The following is a 20,734-nucleotide window of genomic DNA, read 5'->3' as shown; positions in this document are numbered from 1 at the left end:
GAAAATTAAACCCTTCACTGCAAAGTACGAATCCTCCACTTCACTATTTAAAGGAATATATATATATATATATATATATATATATATATATATATATATATATATATATATATATATATATATATATATATATATATATATATATATATATAAATCTAGTTTTTGGTTCATTAAGTATTACGGCTTGGTGGCGCTAGCCACCGCCCGATCTAAAGGGCACAGACATATTCATTCATTCATCCATCCATCCATCCATCCATCGACAGAAAACCCTCTCTTGACGATACGGATAAAACGTAACCTTATAGACGTACAAGTAGACTGCGTACATGTCACTGATCTTGCCGACACTGGCACTCAACTTTCCGTGATGACGAATTATTTTCGCCGCAAGCTGAAGAAGGATCTCACACCTACGACCATTCAGTTCGTCCGTGTTGCGGATGGCGGAATAGCATCTATCATTGTAATGTGCTCCGCTCATGTAAGCCTTGTGGATCGACACACAGTTGTTTTCTTCACCATTTTTTATAAATGCCCCCACGACATAATCTTAGGCCTCGACTTCCTGTCCGCGCATTCTGCCCTCATAGACAGATCGACCAGTACGCTCCGTCTACACTTGCCCGCATCAGAATCTCTTGCACAACGGCCGAGTCGCCTCTGCACAACGGGACATGCGCGCCTCCCTCCACAGACACTGACGTACATAGAGCTTGTCTCAATACCACCAGTTCCCGACGGTGACTATGTTTTCACCCCCATCACCGATGTCCTAATAAATCGTGGCATTACATTGCCGCACTCCATTCTGTCCGTCGCAGGAAATCCCACGTGTCTTCCAGTTGTCAACTTTAGCTTGACGCCTCAAGTGCTGTCACAAGGGATCTCTTTGGCGTTGCTCTGCACCTTAGAAGACAATGCGGTACATGTTTTTACGATGGCCGCTTCTTCTGACACCAACACTCAAAATCAATCTGACATTTGCTTCTACAGCGCTATTACGTCGATGATCGCTTCCAAATTAACGGCGCAGCAGACTGACGAGCTCCGCCTGGTTCGCCTGTCCTACATCGACGTTTTTGAACTCAGTGGCCGTCCATTGGGGCAAGCTACTGGTATGACCCGCCACATAAACACTGGCAATGAGCATCCTATTCATAGGCGTTCATATCGGTTGTTGGTGGCCGAGCATCACATTATCCAAAGTGAGGTCGACAAAAGGCTCGCCAAGGACATCAATGAGCCATCCTAAAGCCCTTGGGCTTCTCTAGTAGTGCTAGTCCGCCAGAAAGACGGTGCATGTGGTTTCTGCGTTGATTATCGGCACCTCAAAAAATTACCAAAAAAAGACGTGTACCCTGTACCACGAATTGATGATGCTCTTGATTGCCTCTATGCGTCCCACTATTTTTCCTCTATAGATTTCGTTCCGTCTACTGGCAGATAGAGGTAGATGAAATAGACAGTGAAAAGGCTGCATTCATCACGTCCTATGGCCTATATCTGTTCAAGTTCATGCCCTTAGGCCTTTGTAACGCCCCAGCCACTTTCGAACGAATGATTGACTCCTTATGTTTCCTTCAAATAGCAGCTTTGTAAAAGGCAGCAGCATTTCGCAGCTTTGAACGGCGAAAAATGAGGAAACGCTCCAAGGGTGAGCTAAGGGAAGAGGCGGATAAGCCCGAGGTACGGCGACGGGGACGAGCAGTCAACAATTCTATAATTTTTGAATCAACCATTTCAAATAACCTTGCACGCCACCTTATAGACCATGTGCATTGCGAAATTACAATGTCGAGTAAAGGAAGAATGTTGTTTGTTTCACGTTCCGCCGTGAATGGAATCGCCAGCCTAAATGAATTTAGGTGTGTTAGAAGACTATCGACATTAGACTTCTGGTCACGCAACACACGTACTTTTTATAATTTCGCCCATCCAAACGCACTTCTGTCAAGCATATTTTCTTTTAAAAAATTATACCAAGATTCTGTATTACATAGCCCACATATTCACAAGAAAGTCATACTAAGAGAACAACAAATAGTGTCAAATGTTTGTCGTCTAAATGTGTATTCCTCTTTTAGGAAAAAACGCAAATTAAGGAATGTGCGCAATACATGGATTTCCGAACGCCTATAAAGTTATTATTTGAATGATCATTCATCGCAGTCCTACATATTGCATATTATACTTGACGGCGCTCTATTGGATGCATGCGTTTGTGCACTTGAATTGCTCGCTGTGCAGGCACCCCCTCTCTGAGGGCGAGTCGACGGCTGACAACGGTGACCGCAAGGCGTCTCTGCCAAACCCGGAGCTGGTAGCCGGCCAAGATCCCCGCGTGGCTGGCTCCATCATGAACATAATCCAAAATGTGAAAAAGATCGAGGTCAGGAATCTCCATCGAATCTCTCGCGCATGTCGTAATTATTCCCTGCATGTAAAGTCAAGAGAAAGTTGACAGGACCACGCCTATTTTGACGTTCCATAAGTCGATAAGTGCCTTCAAAATGTCGTGGCTTGAAATTATGTTCATCCCGCCAAAGCTTCACCAATCCGTTCGTTCTGCCGAAGTTAGTTGGACGAGCTCAGCGAAAGCATTTTAGTTAGTCAAAAGAAACAGACCGAAACCTTTTCTCTCAGCGCCCGCGCCACGAAATATTTACACTAAAACGAGACAGCACGAGACCTATTCGAACGCACCACCTCTCCCGCCGAACACAAGTATTAAGATAATGATAAAGGCTGAAACGAGTCACCTATATAGAACAAAAACAATTACAAAATACTGGTGACTCAGTACTTGATAAGACAACCTGTTGTAAACAGCAGTTTTTTTTTTCATTAAAATTGAGCAGTCTCTAAAGAAGTATAGCCTTCAGTTATGACAATAGTATTTTGAACTTAATGTTGGCCCTTGGTTGGAACAGCAATAGCGCAGCCCCATCGGGTTGTAAGACAGATGTCCACTACCAGCGCTCAAATCTTTCGCGCTTTGTGAGAGTTTCGTGAACTTTGGAGCTTCTTGTGCAGGGCCGCATCCATCGAGGGGTGCCACGTCGGTGGAATGAACTTGCTCAGGTCACGATGCGTGCTGGCGCCGCCCGGGGGGGGGGGGGGGGGGCGATGTTTTTTTTTTTTTGTCTGTGAGCGCTGCAGTGCAGAATATTCAGATGAACGAAAAAAGAATGATCGAAATTTGTGTATTAACGGAACTTATGAGCCTTCAATCCTCAGCAGACAACGAGAAAAAAAGTCTTCTTTAGCGTATCGCTTTGTCACTCTGCCACTAACTTTTAAAAAGCCGGTTCCAATCACCGCGAGTGTCGCTTTGGGGTGGCTTGATTCACCCAAGAAAAATTGGGCCCGTATTTGCATGTTACACTGCAAATGTCGTCGAAAGACGATAGTCTTGCATCTGGAGAGAGCGAACAAAACGTTTATTTGATGTCTTGCACAAGAAAGTTTGGGAATTGTTTGCTAGAGCCGTGACGTTAGTGCCTCGAGCGTGCAGCGGAGGCGAACGAGCACATCAAGTCACGCCCCACGTGAGACAAGAGCGCCATCTGGCAGTTACCTAGGAAAACGAAGCCCACGCGCCCTACGCGCCCGTCTCGGTGGTCATAAGGTGTACAACGCGAGGCGACACGTAGGTGCCACCGCCGTGTCGTCTTAGCAAAGCGTTGGAAATACTTGCCTTTTCGTGCAAGCGTTGCCTACTCGCCGAACGTGATAAACGCTACGGTCCTTATAATTACTTATGTATGCCTTTTCTAGTTAGAGACACATACAGAATATTGAAGTGTTTTATGGTGTCTCAGATATGCACAATATTTGCTTTTTAATTGACAATCGCACAAGTATGAACGCTGAATCTTAAGCAATATTAGTGGGTGCTGCGGATGGGGTCGGCCGTTTGGAGTACCGTTTCGCCACTTTGATGCCGTTTAAGGTAACAATTAGGGCAGACAAACAATCATATGTACTGAGAGGCAGACCAAAATTTTTGCGTCCAAGGTCCCCAAGAAAGACTATCAGCTTTAAAAAATTCTGAGTGTGACATCCGTTTCTCGCACGCCACCATCGATGCGATTGGCTCACTCACATCACGTGACTTCGCACCATATCCCTTCCAAGCGCTGTCGGTGCACGCACGTTGAACGCGCAGCGCGGCCATGATTTTCGCATAAGCACCGTTTCTAGAAGTATTTCTGCGGTTTTTTATCCTGACATGCATATGCGAGGAAGTATAGCTTAGCAGAAACTGAACGTGACCTGATAATCTCGTTTATTTTCGCAATCCGTGCAGAGAAGATGCCGAAGAACTGCTTTCTACATGACTGCAGAGAATTCATCTCAGAGAATTCGCTCTCCCCGCCACGGTGGTTCAGTGGCTAAGGTACTCGGCTACTGAACCACAGGTCGCGGGATCGAATCCCGGCTGCGGCGATTGCATTTTCGATGGAGGCGAAAACGCCATGAGCCTCTGTGCTCAAATTTCGGTGCACATCAAAGAACGCCAGGTGGTCGAAATTTCCGGAGTCCTCCACTGCAGTGTCCGTCATAATGAAATGGTGGTTATGGGACGTTAAACCGCACATATCAATAAAACCAGAGAATTTGCTCCCTCCAAGAACACTGGTTTCTGAAGGAATCTACGAGAAGTTCGCTGGAAATAAACTCGTGTGACAGAATATTTGGACTCGCTCGGTGGATGTCGTGCCGATCGGTTGTGCCCCTGCGATCTCCGAGGAGAGCACAGCTGTGGCCGACTGGCTCACCCTACGCCATTTCCTGCCGCCGACAAGAGCTCTCACTGAGTGGTTCCCCGTCCTAGGGCTCCTGCGACCATGTCCATCTTTGGTATCTTCTCCTAGCTTCTTGGTGTTGCTGTCCCTGCGCCATGCTTTCTCCGTCCCCGTCTCTATCTATATACCTTCAATCCTATCTTTTTAATCCCTCCTTACCCCAATCCCTCGTGAGCTACCGCTGAGGTGTCGCACACTGATGCAGACAGTTACGGGGTTCACTTTTCTTTTCTTTTTGAGAATCACATAAGAAATGAAAAAGTATTTCACCCTATGCGACTTCTCTGCTCAGTGATTCATACAACGCACTACAACCTCTTCAATTTGCTCGGCTCGTTATATCTGAATATTTTGAACAGACTGCGCATGAATTAGAAGTAAACAGGTCACGCATCACAGAAATATCTAAAAGCAAGTAAAATAACTCTTTATGGGCAGACCTTGAAGGCCATTGTGGCGCGATCATTTGCTGTGTCGCAAAACACGAGCGTGACTGATAGATTCCGCATGAAACTTGATCATACAAAACGCTACCAGGAGATGTTATTAGGCGAATTTATTGCAAAAACGAGGATGCTAACACGCTGTATTCCACCGAGTGTACCTTTACAATACAGTTTATGTTCACAATGAAAACAGGTATCTTTTACATTTCCAGTGAGTTACACTCGTGGTTGGGCCAGTTCGAACAGCTTCACGTATATATATATATATATATATATATATATATATATATATATATATATATATATATATATATATATATATATATATATATATATATATATATATATATAGAACGTGCATTTCGCGCTTCTTTCCTTTTCGTCCTAGTTAACCTTGTATAGACTTCCATTGTACTCCAAGTGCTCAGATAAACAGGAAAGACTGTTTCCCATTAGCAAAGATTGCCGAGCCTATTGATTAGCGACATTATCAGTACCTAATTGAGATAATGTGAATAATTACCATACGCTTAGAAAAATATTTCTCGGGTTCGCTATTTCTGAGCAAAAATGTAAAAAGTACTGTGTGGACAAAACCTTAATATGCGCGCATGACGCAAAGAAAGTAGAAACTGAACCGAACTTTCAACTGCTTATGCACTTCCAACTTGAACAAAAAAAAACATATATGCCGCGGAGCACAGCAAAATCTCAAGAACACGCCTCTTCTCGTGTCATTTAGGTGTTCTCCGTTCATTTCTAACCAGCTACTTTTTTTACGAATTGGTTAGGAAATAACAACACACTTACAAATGTGTCGCCGTTTCCTGAACAGTGACTGCACATTCAGCAGACGGCAATGTTAACTCAAACACGCAATATTCACTCAGTGTAGAAATAAACGGTTTCTTGCGTGAAGTGCCTGTGCCGAGCGAACACCTTCGTACTAAGCGAACGCACCCGTGGCACGAAACGAAATTGATGAAGTAATGATGGTCGTGAGGAGAGTTTGGGAGTAGACGGAGATACTCGCCACAAATTAGATTCACAATTACGAGGCTGACGGCGCAATTCATTCGTAATCATCGATAACTCAAACTCGCTTCTATAGCAACCTATTGAAGAATTAAACCCACATAGTACACTTCAGGCGAGCGTAACACGATATCGGACGGAAAGATTAGTCTCCTCTCCACGCACAATAGCAACGGGCCGGAGAGCCTAAAAAAAAATTAGCTGTCACCGCCTAATGTTGCCCGCGAGCAGCCTACCTTTTTGGTACTATTATTCACGGGACCATAGCGGTATACCATGGAAATATTAAACGTGAAGCAGTTTATGGTTGAGCTTAATCCGGTGCGCTATTCTTACTGTGCATACGCAACAGCTGGGCCAAACAATGTCACAACGCGCTCACGCACTAGTGCTAAGACGCTCTGGCATCTTCCTCTTATACTCCTTCAGCAGTATTCTGTTGATGGCGTTGGGGAACGAGATTCTGCAACCACGCGATGAACAAATATGCTCCCGCGTGTCGTTGCGATGAATCTGCGTGGCGTGCTTCAACAAGAGTTTAGGACGAATAACAGCAGCAGAAACTACACTAAACTCATGTTGTGCTCCACTTGCAAGGGCGCGTTAACATCGCGCAAGGTATACCCGTGAAGAAACGAACTTAAGCCGATCCATTCGCTACTTCACATGTTACTCATGGTTCCCCTTAATATAGGAGATGGTGTTTTTCTTTTTTTCAGTGACTCTGTTATAGCGCCTATGCTACGCCAGGCAAGAGAGTTTTGCACACTTGGTCCTTGCGCCGCTTCCACTGCCATTGGGCGAGCGCCGTCACGTGAGGCAAAATGACGTCAGAGGTTTAATATTTGCGTGGCGAAGCCAACTTTACGGACGCGACGGCTCGGCTGTTGCACCAACTTCTTTCCGTCAGTTCCATCGCCAATGCTTTTTCGAACTTTGAAGCAGCTGCCAATGATGGTTCGGGACAAATTTAACTTTTTCAGGAATCGCCAGCGTGACTGTACGCACAACAGTCTTCTGACCACCGATTAGAATGCTCCCGTCATTCGTTCGTGAAGTTTTTTTTAAACGCCCTTAAATACATAGTTCGCGCTTTGTGGCCACGTAAGAAAAGCTTGTGAGCACGCAGTAAAGAATTGCGATATTTTCTGGACAACATGTGCAAGCAAGCTTTTTAGCTATTAGATCGTAGCATGCTTGAGAAAGCCATGGGAGTAAAACAGCCTCCACTGCAGTGTTCTTTGAGCGTGGGACTCGACAAACGGATACACTTTTGCCCAAAGCCTACGGCCATATACAGCTTCTCTAAGTGCAGTGCACCTCCGGTTCACTTTGGGCACAATTTAATTGCCTTATTAAACTTTAGTTAACTCCGCTAGTCCACCTAAAGAAACTTGCGATTCGCTTTAATGCTCACTTAGATCACTTAGCTCACAATCATGTTGTTGCACGTATAAGCTCCGCTTCATGCCCCGCGCTGCACCCGGAATCAACCGAACGCTGCAATATTGCCGTTGCACGCGTCATTCTACCCGCAGACGCGATGCTGTAGAACACCTGCGCTGTTTGAGTGCAATCTGACTCAGCGCAGGCGAATGCAAATAAGGCAGGCCACCAACGCGGGAGACGCCACGTCGCTTTCTGCGTGCCCGACGAGAATATTCACTGCGCAGCCGTTGAACATAATTTGGCAGACCTATGCCCACTTTCCTCCCGTAGGGAGCATAGTAACTCTCGTGGTGGCGTTGTCTAGTGCTCCTGGCGTTGTTCCGCCGTTGCTTTGAAATTTTTATAATTGAAAACAGAAATTCTTTTGTATCTGATGAAGAATAAAATGTGTTTTTATCATTTTCAGCACACCATAGCGTTGGCCTATTTGTGACCATATGGATATAACGTGCGACCAATGGCGTCAAAGCAATCAAAACGAACGACCAATCTCGTCACTCGCACGTCATGACGCGGCGCTTCTCCGATCACAGAAATAGCCATTGTGTGTCGCTGTAGTCTGAGAACAATGTAGTTTCTCCGCAGAAATAAAATTATAACCACTTATTTTTTGGCGTTCCCGCTCGCTAACGATATCGGTGTGATTCACCGTTCGAGAAGCAGTGATATGTACGTGCGTAACTCAGGTCGCAGGGCCCTTTAATAATGGAATACTTACACAAGGCTTTAAAGGACTTTTAGCATTGGTTTGGGCGGACACACACGCATCATCTGGACACCATTACCGCTTATATAGTCCACAACATAATTAGGCAAACTGCGTTGCTCAAACAACTTAGTTAGCGAATTTTTCGATCACCTCAGGCAGGATTTACTTATTTTTTAAAAAGTGTAGCACATTTATGCACTCGCAATGTCGAAAATAGTTTTGTGTCCCTCTTTTGTGACACATTTAGAGGAAATATGCCTGTACCTCTTCACTATTGCTGCGTTTTTCTAGAAACAAAACACCATTTTTATATTGTGTGACCTTTTTCTTTGATCCATTTGAGATAACAAACTTTTCCCGTGTGTCTATTTGTGGCAAATACATAATGGGAAGCAGAATCAATAGTCAATCAAGGTGCATTTTTTATGATGAAAAAAAAACAATCATACCTGGCAATTTTCATACGCCGAAAAATATAAAATAAACATAACTAATCTATTGCTTGTCATACGCTCATAATTTCAGTAACACTTCTGTGAAGGGTTTCTTGCTATTTTGGTGCAGTGCTTAAAAAAGATAACTTCAAGTACCATATGTCAAAAATTTTAAAATAAAGTAAACAATGAAGTAAACAACAATCGACACAATTTAAGCTAATTGTGAGCCCCAATACGAGCCGTGCGTTTTCATTAGAATCACCTTGCAGATTTTCTAGCCGTAACCTATGTTGCCACTTCTGTATAGCCAAGGTGAAAAAAAAAACAGCACGAAAAACGAGAAACCAGATGAAGAGGGTCATAGAAAGTCCCCTATGCCTGTGTCCCTTTTCGTCTGGTCTCTCGTTTTTCCCGCTGTTTCTTTTTCACTATGTCGTACCAAGGCGCCCAAGCAACCACTTTAGCTGTATGGCCAAATCTCGATACTCACTTTGAAAGTATGAGACCTCGCTTTAAAATCAATTTGTCGTGCACGTAAAACACCGCGCCTCACGACGACGTGCAAACCAACGTGGTCTTAATGTGGACAGCTCCCAAAAGTCAAGCAGGATACTTAGTAGAAAAAGCACTTTTTTCACAGACTTGAATACAACAGATGACGACGCCCTTGACTGCAGTGCAATTTTGGAGGGTCTCACATGTAAGGTTTTAAATGCTATGGTAATGTGAATGTGGCTCGCGTAGCCAGCCTTGTTTACATAAAAACTATGCAGAGTACTCGGCGCTCTCTGACAGCGAAACGGTAGTCTGGCGTTATAGAACTTCCTCCTGATGATTAGCATCCTGCCCTCGAGTAAACGACGTTTCCTGGCATGATAAGTGGGTCGTTAGCTACGTATTGCATCAGAAAGAAATGAGACGTCAAAATTGTCTATCAGTTACTTTGATTCCTTTGCGACCGTTGGAAGGAAGACATCGGAGCGTGCGTACGTCCTCGTTATTGCGCTCGTGCTTGACAAATTCGAACGCTTTCGCGGAAAGCAATGCGATGCATTTTAATAGGAACGTGACTTGATGAATAAAGGGTCTTTTTAAGTTCGGCGTGATGGTACATCCACTTCGTTTCAACTAATGTGCGTTCGCCATCACTTCACAGCCAAGTTTATCGCGTCATGCACTTTCATAAAGCGAAAACCCAAGAAACTCGAAGACCTTTGCCTCGAAGAGTAAAACACAACAATGTCCTCCGAGCCTGTTTTCATCACTTCGTCTCTCGATGGGCGGCAGAATTGAGGCATTTTGAGCATGTTACGTTTACTGTAAGTACATCTGTGGTGTGCCAGGCCTCTTTTTGCGGGCACATGTTGTTGTTCAGAATGATAGTTAATTATAACCTTTCGTAGGGCAGTTCGAACATTTTCAGGCCTGCCATGCCATATTACATGTCTCTTGGCACAATAAATGATTCATGTGGCAGGATGTGTTTTTTTTTTATTTTTAAGCAATTTGAAGCACGGCCGTAGCTCCGTGATTGCACACCTTTTTGCCACACACAAGTTCTAGGCCCACTTGAATAGAAAATACCCCTTTATTAGCATTTTTTTTGAATTTTCACGCGCTCATACCACTGTTTTTCTCTCACAAGCAACTATACGTTAAGGACAATACGAGAATTTCTACGAAACGAGCTCTTCAACGCTGTCGCGCTGAAGTTTCCGTAGTTCCCTGCACTGGCTCAGAGCATGCACTAGGTAGCTGTCTGTAGCGCACCAGAGAATCGTTGAAACTGCCTAATCTTGCTATCGGAATGGTGGATTGCAACCATTTAGAACATATATATGATAATTTCTAATGCGTCTCTTGAGCAGCATAAACTACCACATGATTGGCTAATAGCGCAAGTCGTACCAGTACACAAAAGAGGGGATAAACATAAAGTATAAAAATACAGACTAATATTCATTACATGCGCATGCTGTAAAATATTCGAGCATATATTGTCAAAAGCATGTTTAGTTTTCTTGAAAGCCCAAACAGGTTATATCCTAACCAGCATGGATTTAGGCGACGTTTATGCACAATCACCCAACTTGCTGAAACAGTGCATGATTTAGCTGAAATAATTAATGAAACAGGTCAAATAGATGGAATTTGCTTAGACTTATCGAAAGCTTTGATCACGTTTCCCACTCGCGTTTAATTAGTAAATAACTTGATCTTGGAGTAAACATAAATATAATTAGGTGGATTGAATCATATTTAGCTGATAGGACACAATACGGGAAGGTGAAAGTAAAGAAATCGAGAGTGTTAAATGTAACGTTTGGTGTTTCCCGTGGATCAGTTTTAGGACCTGCTTTATTCCTCTGTTATATAAACGATATTACAAGTGTCCTTAGTAGCAAAATCACTGTTCGTCTGTTTGCAGACGATTGCCCAATATATTCTAAGATTTCTTCTCATGAAGATTACCAAGAGTTAGCCTCAGCACTGCGATCTATTGCTGGTTGGTGCACACAATGGAAAATGAAAATAAACCAAGAGAAAACGGTATACGCCCGCATAACTAGGAAAAAGAATGTGTCAGTTTTCAATTACATATTAGACGGAAAGCCATTGACACAAGTTAGGCAGTTCAATATTTCAGGCATTACGATATCAGATGACTTATCTCGGGAAAAGCATATTACTAACTTATGTAATGCCGCTGAGGTTAAACTCTGGTCACTTAGACGTAAGTTGAAACTTGCTTCCCGAGATGTTCAACTAACAGCATATCTGACTTTGATACGTCCCGCACTAGAATACGGAAGCATAATATGAGATCCACATACAAAAAGCGAAGCGAAAAAATTGAAAATATACAGAGGCGTGCAGCAAGGTTTATAATGTCAAAATATAGGTATATAGACTCAGCGACTGAAACGCTGACTCAACTAAAATTGCCCGAGCTTTCATTGCGACGAAAAGCGGCTAAATTAAAATTCATACACTTAATGAAACACAACTACTTTAACTTCAACCCCTACAGATTTATAGAAAACAGAACGTCATGTATTTCACGGGTTGTTACATCTAGCCACGAGGACCAGTTTGTGCCTATCCCTACAAAGGTTGACACCTTTCAATATTCCCTCTTCCCAAAAAACTATTGAAGAATGGAACGCACTACCCCATAGCATAACTCAAATTAATTCCACAGAGGAATTTGAAAAGATGGTAATGGCATATTACTCCTCTAGGTAACGACATCAAGGCGTTGTTACCTCCTCGCTTCTACCTGGAGATGTTCCCTTTTTTGTGTATTTTTCTATAACTGCACGTCACGTTGGTAGGAAAAGTTCCTACGACGCTGAAGCTTGTGATGTATATGATATAGCCTTCGTAAAGTGTCTTGTAGGAAGTTATGCTAGAATGCCAATCGTTAATCACTATTGTGTAAACCTTAATTGTTATACCTGTTGAATTGGTCCTCTGTTAAAAACTCCCTGTTGTGTTGTCTTTCTTGATTTCTTTTTGTAGTGCTTGTGTCAACAAGTGAAGTGTATTTCTTCACCCCACCCTGTAGCGGCCTTTGGCTAACAGTATATATAGATAGACAAATAAATAAATAAATAAATAAATAAATAAATAAATAAATAAATAAATAAAACGCCGCTCTAACATGAAGCATTTGCTTCTTTTCTTTTCTTCCTTTGCGGAAAGGTGAGTGTGGACTACATTGACCGCACAATGACCGAGGTTCTAGAGCGCATCAAGGTGTGCAATCGGTGGACCCCGAGCGAAGATCAGGCGGCAAGCGGTGGTGTCCGTCGCAAAAGTCCCTAGGCCCGCCTTCCGTATCGAGGACTGCGGCATCGATCACACCTGTGGGCCAGTTTTGAAAACCAAACTACGCCTGCCCTTTAAGAACCATGAGATTCTTCGCTTCTCAACGCTTCAAAAATTATTGGGCTTAAAATTTTCAAGGGCACCAATATATCTGGCAATAAAAGCATTTGCAAAAGCAACGTGCCTGGCTCATCTACGTCGCCACTCTTAAAATAATTTGTCTATACTGTTCACGCAATCAATTTCTCCCTGCGAAAGGACTACATTTGTCGATAGGCTGTATAGGAGTTTTGATATTTGTTACCGGGCTCATATCTTACAACTGAACTCTCGTGGTGAGGCAAGCTACGGAAGCGCTATCGAATGAAGGTATTCCATAATGGCCCAGTATGTCTCATCTATTTTGCATCAATCCGTTATTTTAATATGACGACATATAGGACTTATTTCTTCCTTTGTTACTGTATTATTAACTTTTATAGACCAGCTGGTTCGGTATATGCATGGCGGTTCATCTGCAGTTGCAGCTTCAATTTTAGCAGCGAAGCGTCATGCCATCTTCATTTCCACGCAACTTTTATATACAAATAATTGATGAAAATGTTCCCTGCTCCATACACTTTGTTCAGTGGATATCGTACGATGTGCGGCCACAGTTTCCGTGTCATTTTAAGATGCATAACTGCAAAAAAAGGACGCAAGATCCGTAAATACACTTTGTTCAATGGACATCGTACGGTGTGTGGCTACAGTTTCCGTGTCATTTTTTAGATGCAGGTCTGCAAAAAAAGGACGCAAGCTCCGTAACAACAAAACCTTTGATGCATGAATCTTATAAGGTTCAAGAAAAACACAAAAATACAGAATCGACGTTTCAGCGCCCCATATCAAGGTATTCGGCGCCGAAACATCAACTGTTGTTTTGTGTTATTTACGAATGACGACTGTATCTTTTATTGAACTATGATTTTTTCTCGCCAGACGAACTTTGGTCGAACCCTGGACATTATGAATGTTGTCGAACCCTGGACATTATGAAGTGACCACAGCGTAAGTTGCTTCTGCCACGCGCTTGAATAAATATCTAAATGCACTTGCTTCGATAGACTGCTTCCCGTTACTTGCAATCAAGACGTAACATGTTTGCATAGAACTCCCCACTTTTGGTGCATTCTCTGAGGGCCTTTTTAAGGAGTGGAGCGTTTCGTTGCACTGGGAGTGTGAACAAAAACAATCAACGTTATCATGAACCACCACGTGCTCTATTCTACATCTCAGTCCTCCTGTTCGCTCTGGCAACGCGTACGAAGCTTTATTTGGCAACTCTCATGGTTGAGAGAGGGGGCAGAACGAGGCAGAACGAAAGAAGTTCCTCAGGAGGTGGCGGGCACCCCACGATCCTAACCAGCTGTGCTAAGTAGGTGTACTGGCAGAGTGAAGTGGAGCTAGGAGCGAGAAAATGGAGAAAAAAATACGCAAAATAGATTCTTTCTTTTGCGAATCATTCGAAAGGCTGCACGTAAACCTATGTGAGCCACACGGATCCGGTTCTCAGAATTCAGAGCAAGTTCTCCAAGCGGGTGAAGCCAGTTGAATGAGTTTTTCGCCGTGAAGTACTTTTTTAGTGCCACAAGGACTCAGTGCTCAGAGAGAGCAGCACGCGGACGCGGCAGGTGAATCCAGCTGCAGGAGCGTATCACGATTTGCGTTTCGCCACCCACAAGGGCCTGGTGCTCAGAGAGAGTGACACGCGCTTGTGGCGGGTGAAACCATCGGCAGGAGCGTATCGCCGTTCACGTTTCGCGTCCCACACGGACCCGGTGCTCACAGAGAGCAGCACCCACACGCGGAGGTTGAATCCACTTCCAGAAGCGTGTCACCATTTACGTTCCGTGGGCCCTACGGATCCAGCGCTCAGACAGAGCAGCATGCGCTTGTGGCGGGTGAAGCCATAGGTAGGAGCGTATCGCCGTTTACGTTTCACCGGCCACACGGACCCGGTGCTCAAAGAGAGCAACACTCGCTCGCGGCAGGTTAAGCCAGTTACAGGAGCGTATCGCCATTTACGTTTCGAGGGCCTTACGAACCCAGTGCTCAGAGTGAGTGCCACGCGCTTGTGACGGGTGAAGCCACCAGTAGAAGCGTATCGCCGTTTACGTTTCGTGGGCCCCATGGACCCGCTGGACAGAGAGAGTAGGTGAAGGCAGTTGCCGAAGCGTATCACCGCTTCGGCAACTGGTTTACGTTCCGCGGGCCACACGGACCTGGTTCTTAGAGAGAGCAGCACGCACTCGTGGCAGGTGAAGCGAGTCGCCGGAGCGTCTCGCCGTTTACGTTCTGCGGGCCGCACAGAGCCAGTGCTCAGAAGTGTGGGTCACAGGGCCCAATACAAGGAAAACTGGGACACGCTCCTGCGAAGTCCCATTATCGAAGATCAAATCCTGGCCGTCCAGCGTGCGCTGGATTGGGCCGGCAGGCTAGAAGAATCGGTTCCGTCGTGTGATTAGCCAGGTGCACGTTTTGTTGCGTTTTGCTGGACCAAATAAAGTTCATTCACTCACTCACTCATGACCTCGTGATGGCGCTCAGCGAATAGGGGTGCTAGGGTTCCTCGATGCGCCTGCCGCCTCGGAGGGTGGAACCACTCTTTGAAGGGGTGAGTGCCACCAGCCGATCGGTGGCCGCCATTCGGCTTCTCTGTCTCGTCGTGGGAGTGAGCCACGTGCGCGGCATTTTCTTGGGCAAAATGCCCGGATGTTGCGAGCCTCAGAGCACAAATCACTCGCGAAATGGCTTCAGGATGTTCATATTTGCGAAAGATCTGAAAAGGCGACTCTTGTGGCTTGTGAAAATCAAGCGCGACATGGGGCAACTTATGGACCATTCGTGTTTGTGCACCGTAAGTTATGCCATTTGAGCATTTCGACAGTTATAAAGTTAAAGCGCTGTCACACGGGCACTTTCAATCGCGATAAACCTTGATGTGATTGACTCTTTTACGTCGGCTACAGAAGGGTGCATATGACTGTTGAAAATTTAGATTCTGATCGTATGTAATTGCGATGTCCAGTGCACCGGGTGCAATACACGTTCATTCGCATGCTGCATACATGCGTATTTAACTCGTTGAATCTGGATAACACCAAATGCGTTGTTCTTAATCTTTTGTTGTACACAAGCTGCAATTACACGAAGATGTGCGCCTACGTTGTGCGCTTGTTGCTGCCGGCGCCTTCAACTATTTCTTTTAGGGGCAAAGCCTCTTACGCCGTGGGTCGTATGTCGCGTGTCGTCGTAGTTGTCGTAGCCAGTTGCATTGCATTGCATGTCAATAAAAAACAGTGTCATAGCATATCCACGAAGGGAATGATGATGAATGGTGCGAAGCGTCCATCAGTCCGTCCGTGCTTCCGTGCGTCCGTCTTTCCGTCCATCCGATGAACGTCCGATCATGCGTCCGTCTGTTCGTACGTCCCTGGGTTCGTATGTACGTCCATTCATCTGTCCGTGCATCTGTGCCTCCGTCGCTGCATTCATCCGTGTGTCTGTCCGTCCGTACGTCCGCCCGGGTGCCCATTCTTAGCGCCTACGACATGAAACGCGCTTTAAAGCTTGTATGCGTCAAACAGTTTTTGCACATGCCAGCATGCTCATGCATTAAAAATGATGGCTCACAGTGCCTGGTTGACATGATTTCCCGAGGGAATATAGAGTGTTGTGGAGATTCTGTAGAGGGAATCGATTATGGAAATATTCTTTTCATCGAAGCGTTGACTTCAATAGAGGCGGCATTTTGCACCTTAGAGGTGGATTTTTTGTGTAAGTACTCTTGAAGAAAACGAAGTGTTGACAGTGCAGGGATGCAATGAAGGACTCGGTGAACCATGAACACGCATATTTAACTGCACAGAAGGAGTATGTTACGATCGGTGAGAACTTGTGTTATCCGAGCGGTGAGGTTATGAGTTTGCTCATATCTTGTGAAGAGGACTTTAAAGGAATCACATCCTGGCAGACAACTTGTTCATCCGGAAGTCCCCTCTCAAAGCTGCAATTGAATAATAAATAAAAAGGGTGAAGTGCAATGGGCAGGCATGCGAGCAACACAGGGTTTCTCTGGAAAAAATGTTGATGTCAATTTATGCACAAGTAAAGTTGCGCATTCACCTGTGCTAGCTCGAAACAACGAGAAACATTAGAAGTGGAAGCAAGGCATGCGCTGTGGTTAACTTGCAGTCAGTTATATCACTTTTTTTGCAGTATAATAAAGTTATCACCCAAATAAAGCTATGACATTTGAAATTGCCTTATATTGAATGCACTTTCCTTGCTCGTTGTTGTAAAGCCATGCGGCCGCTTCATTTGAACGATACTTTAGCAATTCTGAAGGACTCGGGTGTGTGGTAAAACGTATTTATTAAAGGGCGAACCTGTGCCCACAACTCAAAGTGACTATGGTCGTAGAACGTGTCAGTCGAACACCAAAGATGTCCACCTTCTTCTTCCTTTTCAAGAGAAGTCCCGAGCGCGTGGCGCACATCAGCCGGGTCCAGCTGGGTGCTCATGCCATCATCGTCATTTCTGCGCAACACTACACGGCGCGCATGTATGTCCCTGGGCGCGCGGTGATGGCCGCCTTGTTTTAATGCAGGCAAGATGTCGCGGCCTAATCCCCCTCCTCATACGCATCGTCCCGATGCGTCAAGCAATGAATAGATTGGTGGTAGGCGTCACTGGTTTTCTGATGATCTTTCGTAGTAAGGCTTCATCCGGACAACATGTACAACCTCTGTAGGGTTGCGGCATTTTGAGCTCCCGTGTGTAGCAGATCTGACTTGGTACGTTACATCGCTTATACGATGGAGTACTTCGTAAAGCCCGAAGTATCACCTAAGAAGTTTTGCAGAAAGTACACGGTGACGCACTTGGGTCCGTATCCATACTTTGTCACCTGGTTGATAATGCGCTTCGGTACGACGCTCATTGTACCGGTAGGACTCGATACGCTCTTGGCGGCGTATTCTGTATCTCGCCATCTGTCGTGCTGCCTCGGCTCTTTGCAAGAAGTCGTCTAGGTCGGGTGGATTTCTGCTTTCATCATTCAGTGGTAAAATGGTATCCAGTGCAGTGGTGACTGTTTGGCCGAATACAAGTTCATGTGGTGTCACCCGCGTTGTTTCTTGAATGCTTGTATTGTATGCGAACGTGATGTAGGGCTATATTTCATCCCACAGTTTATGTTCGGCGTCGACATACATTGAAAGCATATCAATCAGAGTTCTGTTCAGGCACTCCGTTAGGCCATTTGTTTGAGGATGGTATGCCGTAGTTCTTCTCTGGTCTGTATGGGTCTTTCGCGTCAGACATTTGATTAGGTCTGCGGTGAAAGCTGTGCCACGATCTGTAATTACTACGTTGGGTGCACCATGTCTCAGGACTATGTTGTTGATGAAGAACTTGGTAACTTCAAGGGCTGTTGCACTGTACAGCGAGTCAGTCTCAGTGTAACGAGTGAGAGAGTCCGTGGCCACGACTATCCACTTCTTGCGTGTGGTCGATGTCGGAAATGGGCCTAGGAGATTTATACCGACTTCTTAGAATGGGGCATCCGGCAGTTCTATTGGCTGGAGGAGGCCTGCAGGTTTCACGGATGTAGTTTTGCGTTTTTGACACTGACGGAAGGTTTTACCATAGTGCTGAACTAATGCCAACAGTTTTGGCCAGTAGTATTTTAGATGAATTCTGGCGAATGTACGGCTGACACTCATATGTCCAGATGTTGGCTCATCATGACATGCGTGCAGAATCTCATTTGGTAAAGGTGCAGGTACAACGAGTAAAAACTTGTTACCATGTGGCTCGAAGTTCCTCTTGTAAAGGACCCCTTCTCGAAGACGGAGCGAAGGGAGCCCTCTGGTTAAAGTGCGCAGTACTTTAACGCCCCGCGCACTTTATCCGAACTACACATACAAATACAAACTATACAAACTACAATATACAAACTCTGCATGCAGCCGCGCAACACTCGTTAGCTGGCCATCGCAGCTGCAGGCGGCTTGCGGAGAAGGCATCGTGATTGCGGACTCCGTAGCAGACGACGCGGTTGTCTCCACTCTTCATAGAGTTTCATACAATAATACCTGGAAAATAATGTGGCGCTGCCATTGCATTTCCTCACAGGAATTATGGGAAGAACAGGCTTCGGATTGAATCACGCTTGCCAGTGAACTGTCTACGGGTCTTTTTCTGCAGTTTCAGTTTTGTTCTTCGTGTAGACTGGGTAGTGGGATGGGTGCAAAAGACTGAAGCTGCGCCTGTGTTGTTCAAAGATACTCTAAACGGCTAGGTCTCTCAATTTACTGCAACGCTAGTGCTGTATAAGTTGTGTTGGACAGTTTAAAGGAAGCATCGTCTATTCACCGCTGCGCATAGATGTAGCGTCCTATGCCAGTGCAGAATATTACATCGAGTTCACGTTTGTTGTTAGTGCTTCTTGCGAAAACTCGTTGAAATAAACTGCAAAGCGACGCGAAGTAGACGCACCCCCACGCTCTTCTGGCTCAACGTCACAACAAAATCAGAGGTGCGTTGGGGGCAGACCACTTGAACCGACACACCTGGCATCGCAGCTGATGAAAAGTTAAGTGTTTCTCAAATAATAGTGTGCTGTTATTACCATAAATAGATACTGCGTACTTTCGAGGGAAAAACAAAAATATTTGTTTTGAAATGTTCTAAAGAATGTTTCTTTACATCTTGATGTCAAATCTGGGATGCAATGGCAGAGCAATGCATACCCTGGTGATTAAATTTGTCAAAGTCTCACTTCAACCGCCTAGTCGCAAAAACCTTTTGCAATAATGTTGCAAAAATGAAGCACGTTTCAATTAAACATAACTTCATATCACTTTGTCTTACACTCAGCAAACAAGCGCCGCGAGTCTTAAGAACGTAATTCATCCGGGGCAGATCCGAAGCCTGTACTTCCCATAATTCCCATGGGGGTACAAGCGCCGCTGAAGGAGCCCGCGTAGACACTAGCCCCAGATTCCCCTCTAGCTGTTATTTTATAAAACTCTATGACACCTTCCAAAGCGGCAAATGGGGGCGCGCGCATCGAGGAACCCTAATAAGCGCTGAATTCCCGCAGATGGAGTGAGCGGTGCTTGGAAACCAGAGGCGGAACTCTGTTACCCAAGGGCAGCATAGCGCTGCGGCGTGGGAGTACACCGCGAAAGGCCCTCACTCCTCTTACGCATTCGCGCGCCGCTTTGGACATTCCCCGTATTCTAGTCTCTCTACTAGAAACAACCTAAAATAAATTAGTCTTCCTAATTTCTCATTTTCTCAGTTTCTGAGCTTGCGCGGCGTAGTAGCAAACTTCGCCGTTTCTGATTTAAGTTGTTTATCGTGTGCCGCCCTATACAGCCGAATATTTCGTCTGTTGCGTGAAGCACGAACGTCGCTAGAGCTTCCGCAGTTTCTGTTGGCTTCGCACCTGCCTGTGTGGAAGATCGGTGAATGTGGCAGTAAGAAGACAATATTGACTGAATCTTAATTTTTTTGTCACCGTATAATCATTGTTCTTCATTTGAACACTGTTCTACCTTTCTGTTTATTTATTTCTCTCTGAACAATTGCGCATTGGTATTACTTAATGAACTGCCCGCTATTTTCGGACAGCCAGAGAGCTTGCTCCAGAACTAGAGGAATAGATAATGTATTCCGTTGTCTTGTATTATTATATGCCTTGTTAGTGAACGTAAGGGGAACATGCATGGTACAAGTGGCATGGCCCAATTCGAGATAATTTTTAGCTAATACATAGCTTTGTCAGATGTCGCCAATGGGGTGTCCACAGAGATGTTAGGAATAGGATGTACACGACAGGCAGTCAATATCATGCGCGCGTTTTATGCAATTTCCTGCACCTGACGGTCAACTGGCTGTTGGCAGACGACGAAGACGAAGAAACGTGCGGGCAGAAGCAACAGAAAGTACGAGCTGCGCAGACAC

The 20,734-nt window shown here is 45.0% G+C and overlaps 1 protein-coding gene across 1 annotated transcript in view; it reads left to right on the top strand.

Annotated features, from left to right (window-relative positions):
• Positions 1 to 12,868, top strand: part of LOC142776786 (uncharacterized) — a 104,954-nt gene extending 92,086 nt beyond the window's left edge. Inside the window, exons 2-3 of the mRNA XM_075881144.1 lie at positions 2,251 to 2,392; positions 12,593 to 12,868. Coding sequence (XP_075737259.1) covers positions 2,251 to 2,392; positions 12,593 to 12,715 — 265 coding nt within the window. The 3' untranslated portion in view covers positions 12,716 to 12,868. The remainder of the gene's footprint in view (positions 1 to 2,250; positions 2,393 to 12,592) is intronic.
• The last annotated feature ends 7,866 nt before the right edge of the window (positions 12,869 to 20,734 follow it).

The sequence above is a fragment of the Rhipicephalus microplus genome, chromosome X (assembly GCF_043290135.1).
Source record: "Rhipicephalus microplus isolate Deutch F79 chromosome X, USDA_Rmic, whole genome shotgun sequence".
NCBI lineage: Eukaryota > Metazoa > Arthropoda > Arachnida > Ixodida > Ixodidae > Rhipicephalus > Rhipicephalus microplus.
Note: the sequence above shows the minus strand (reverse complement) of the source record. Positions and strands in the feature narration are given on the sequence as shown.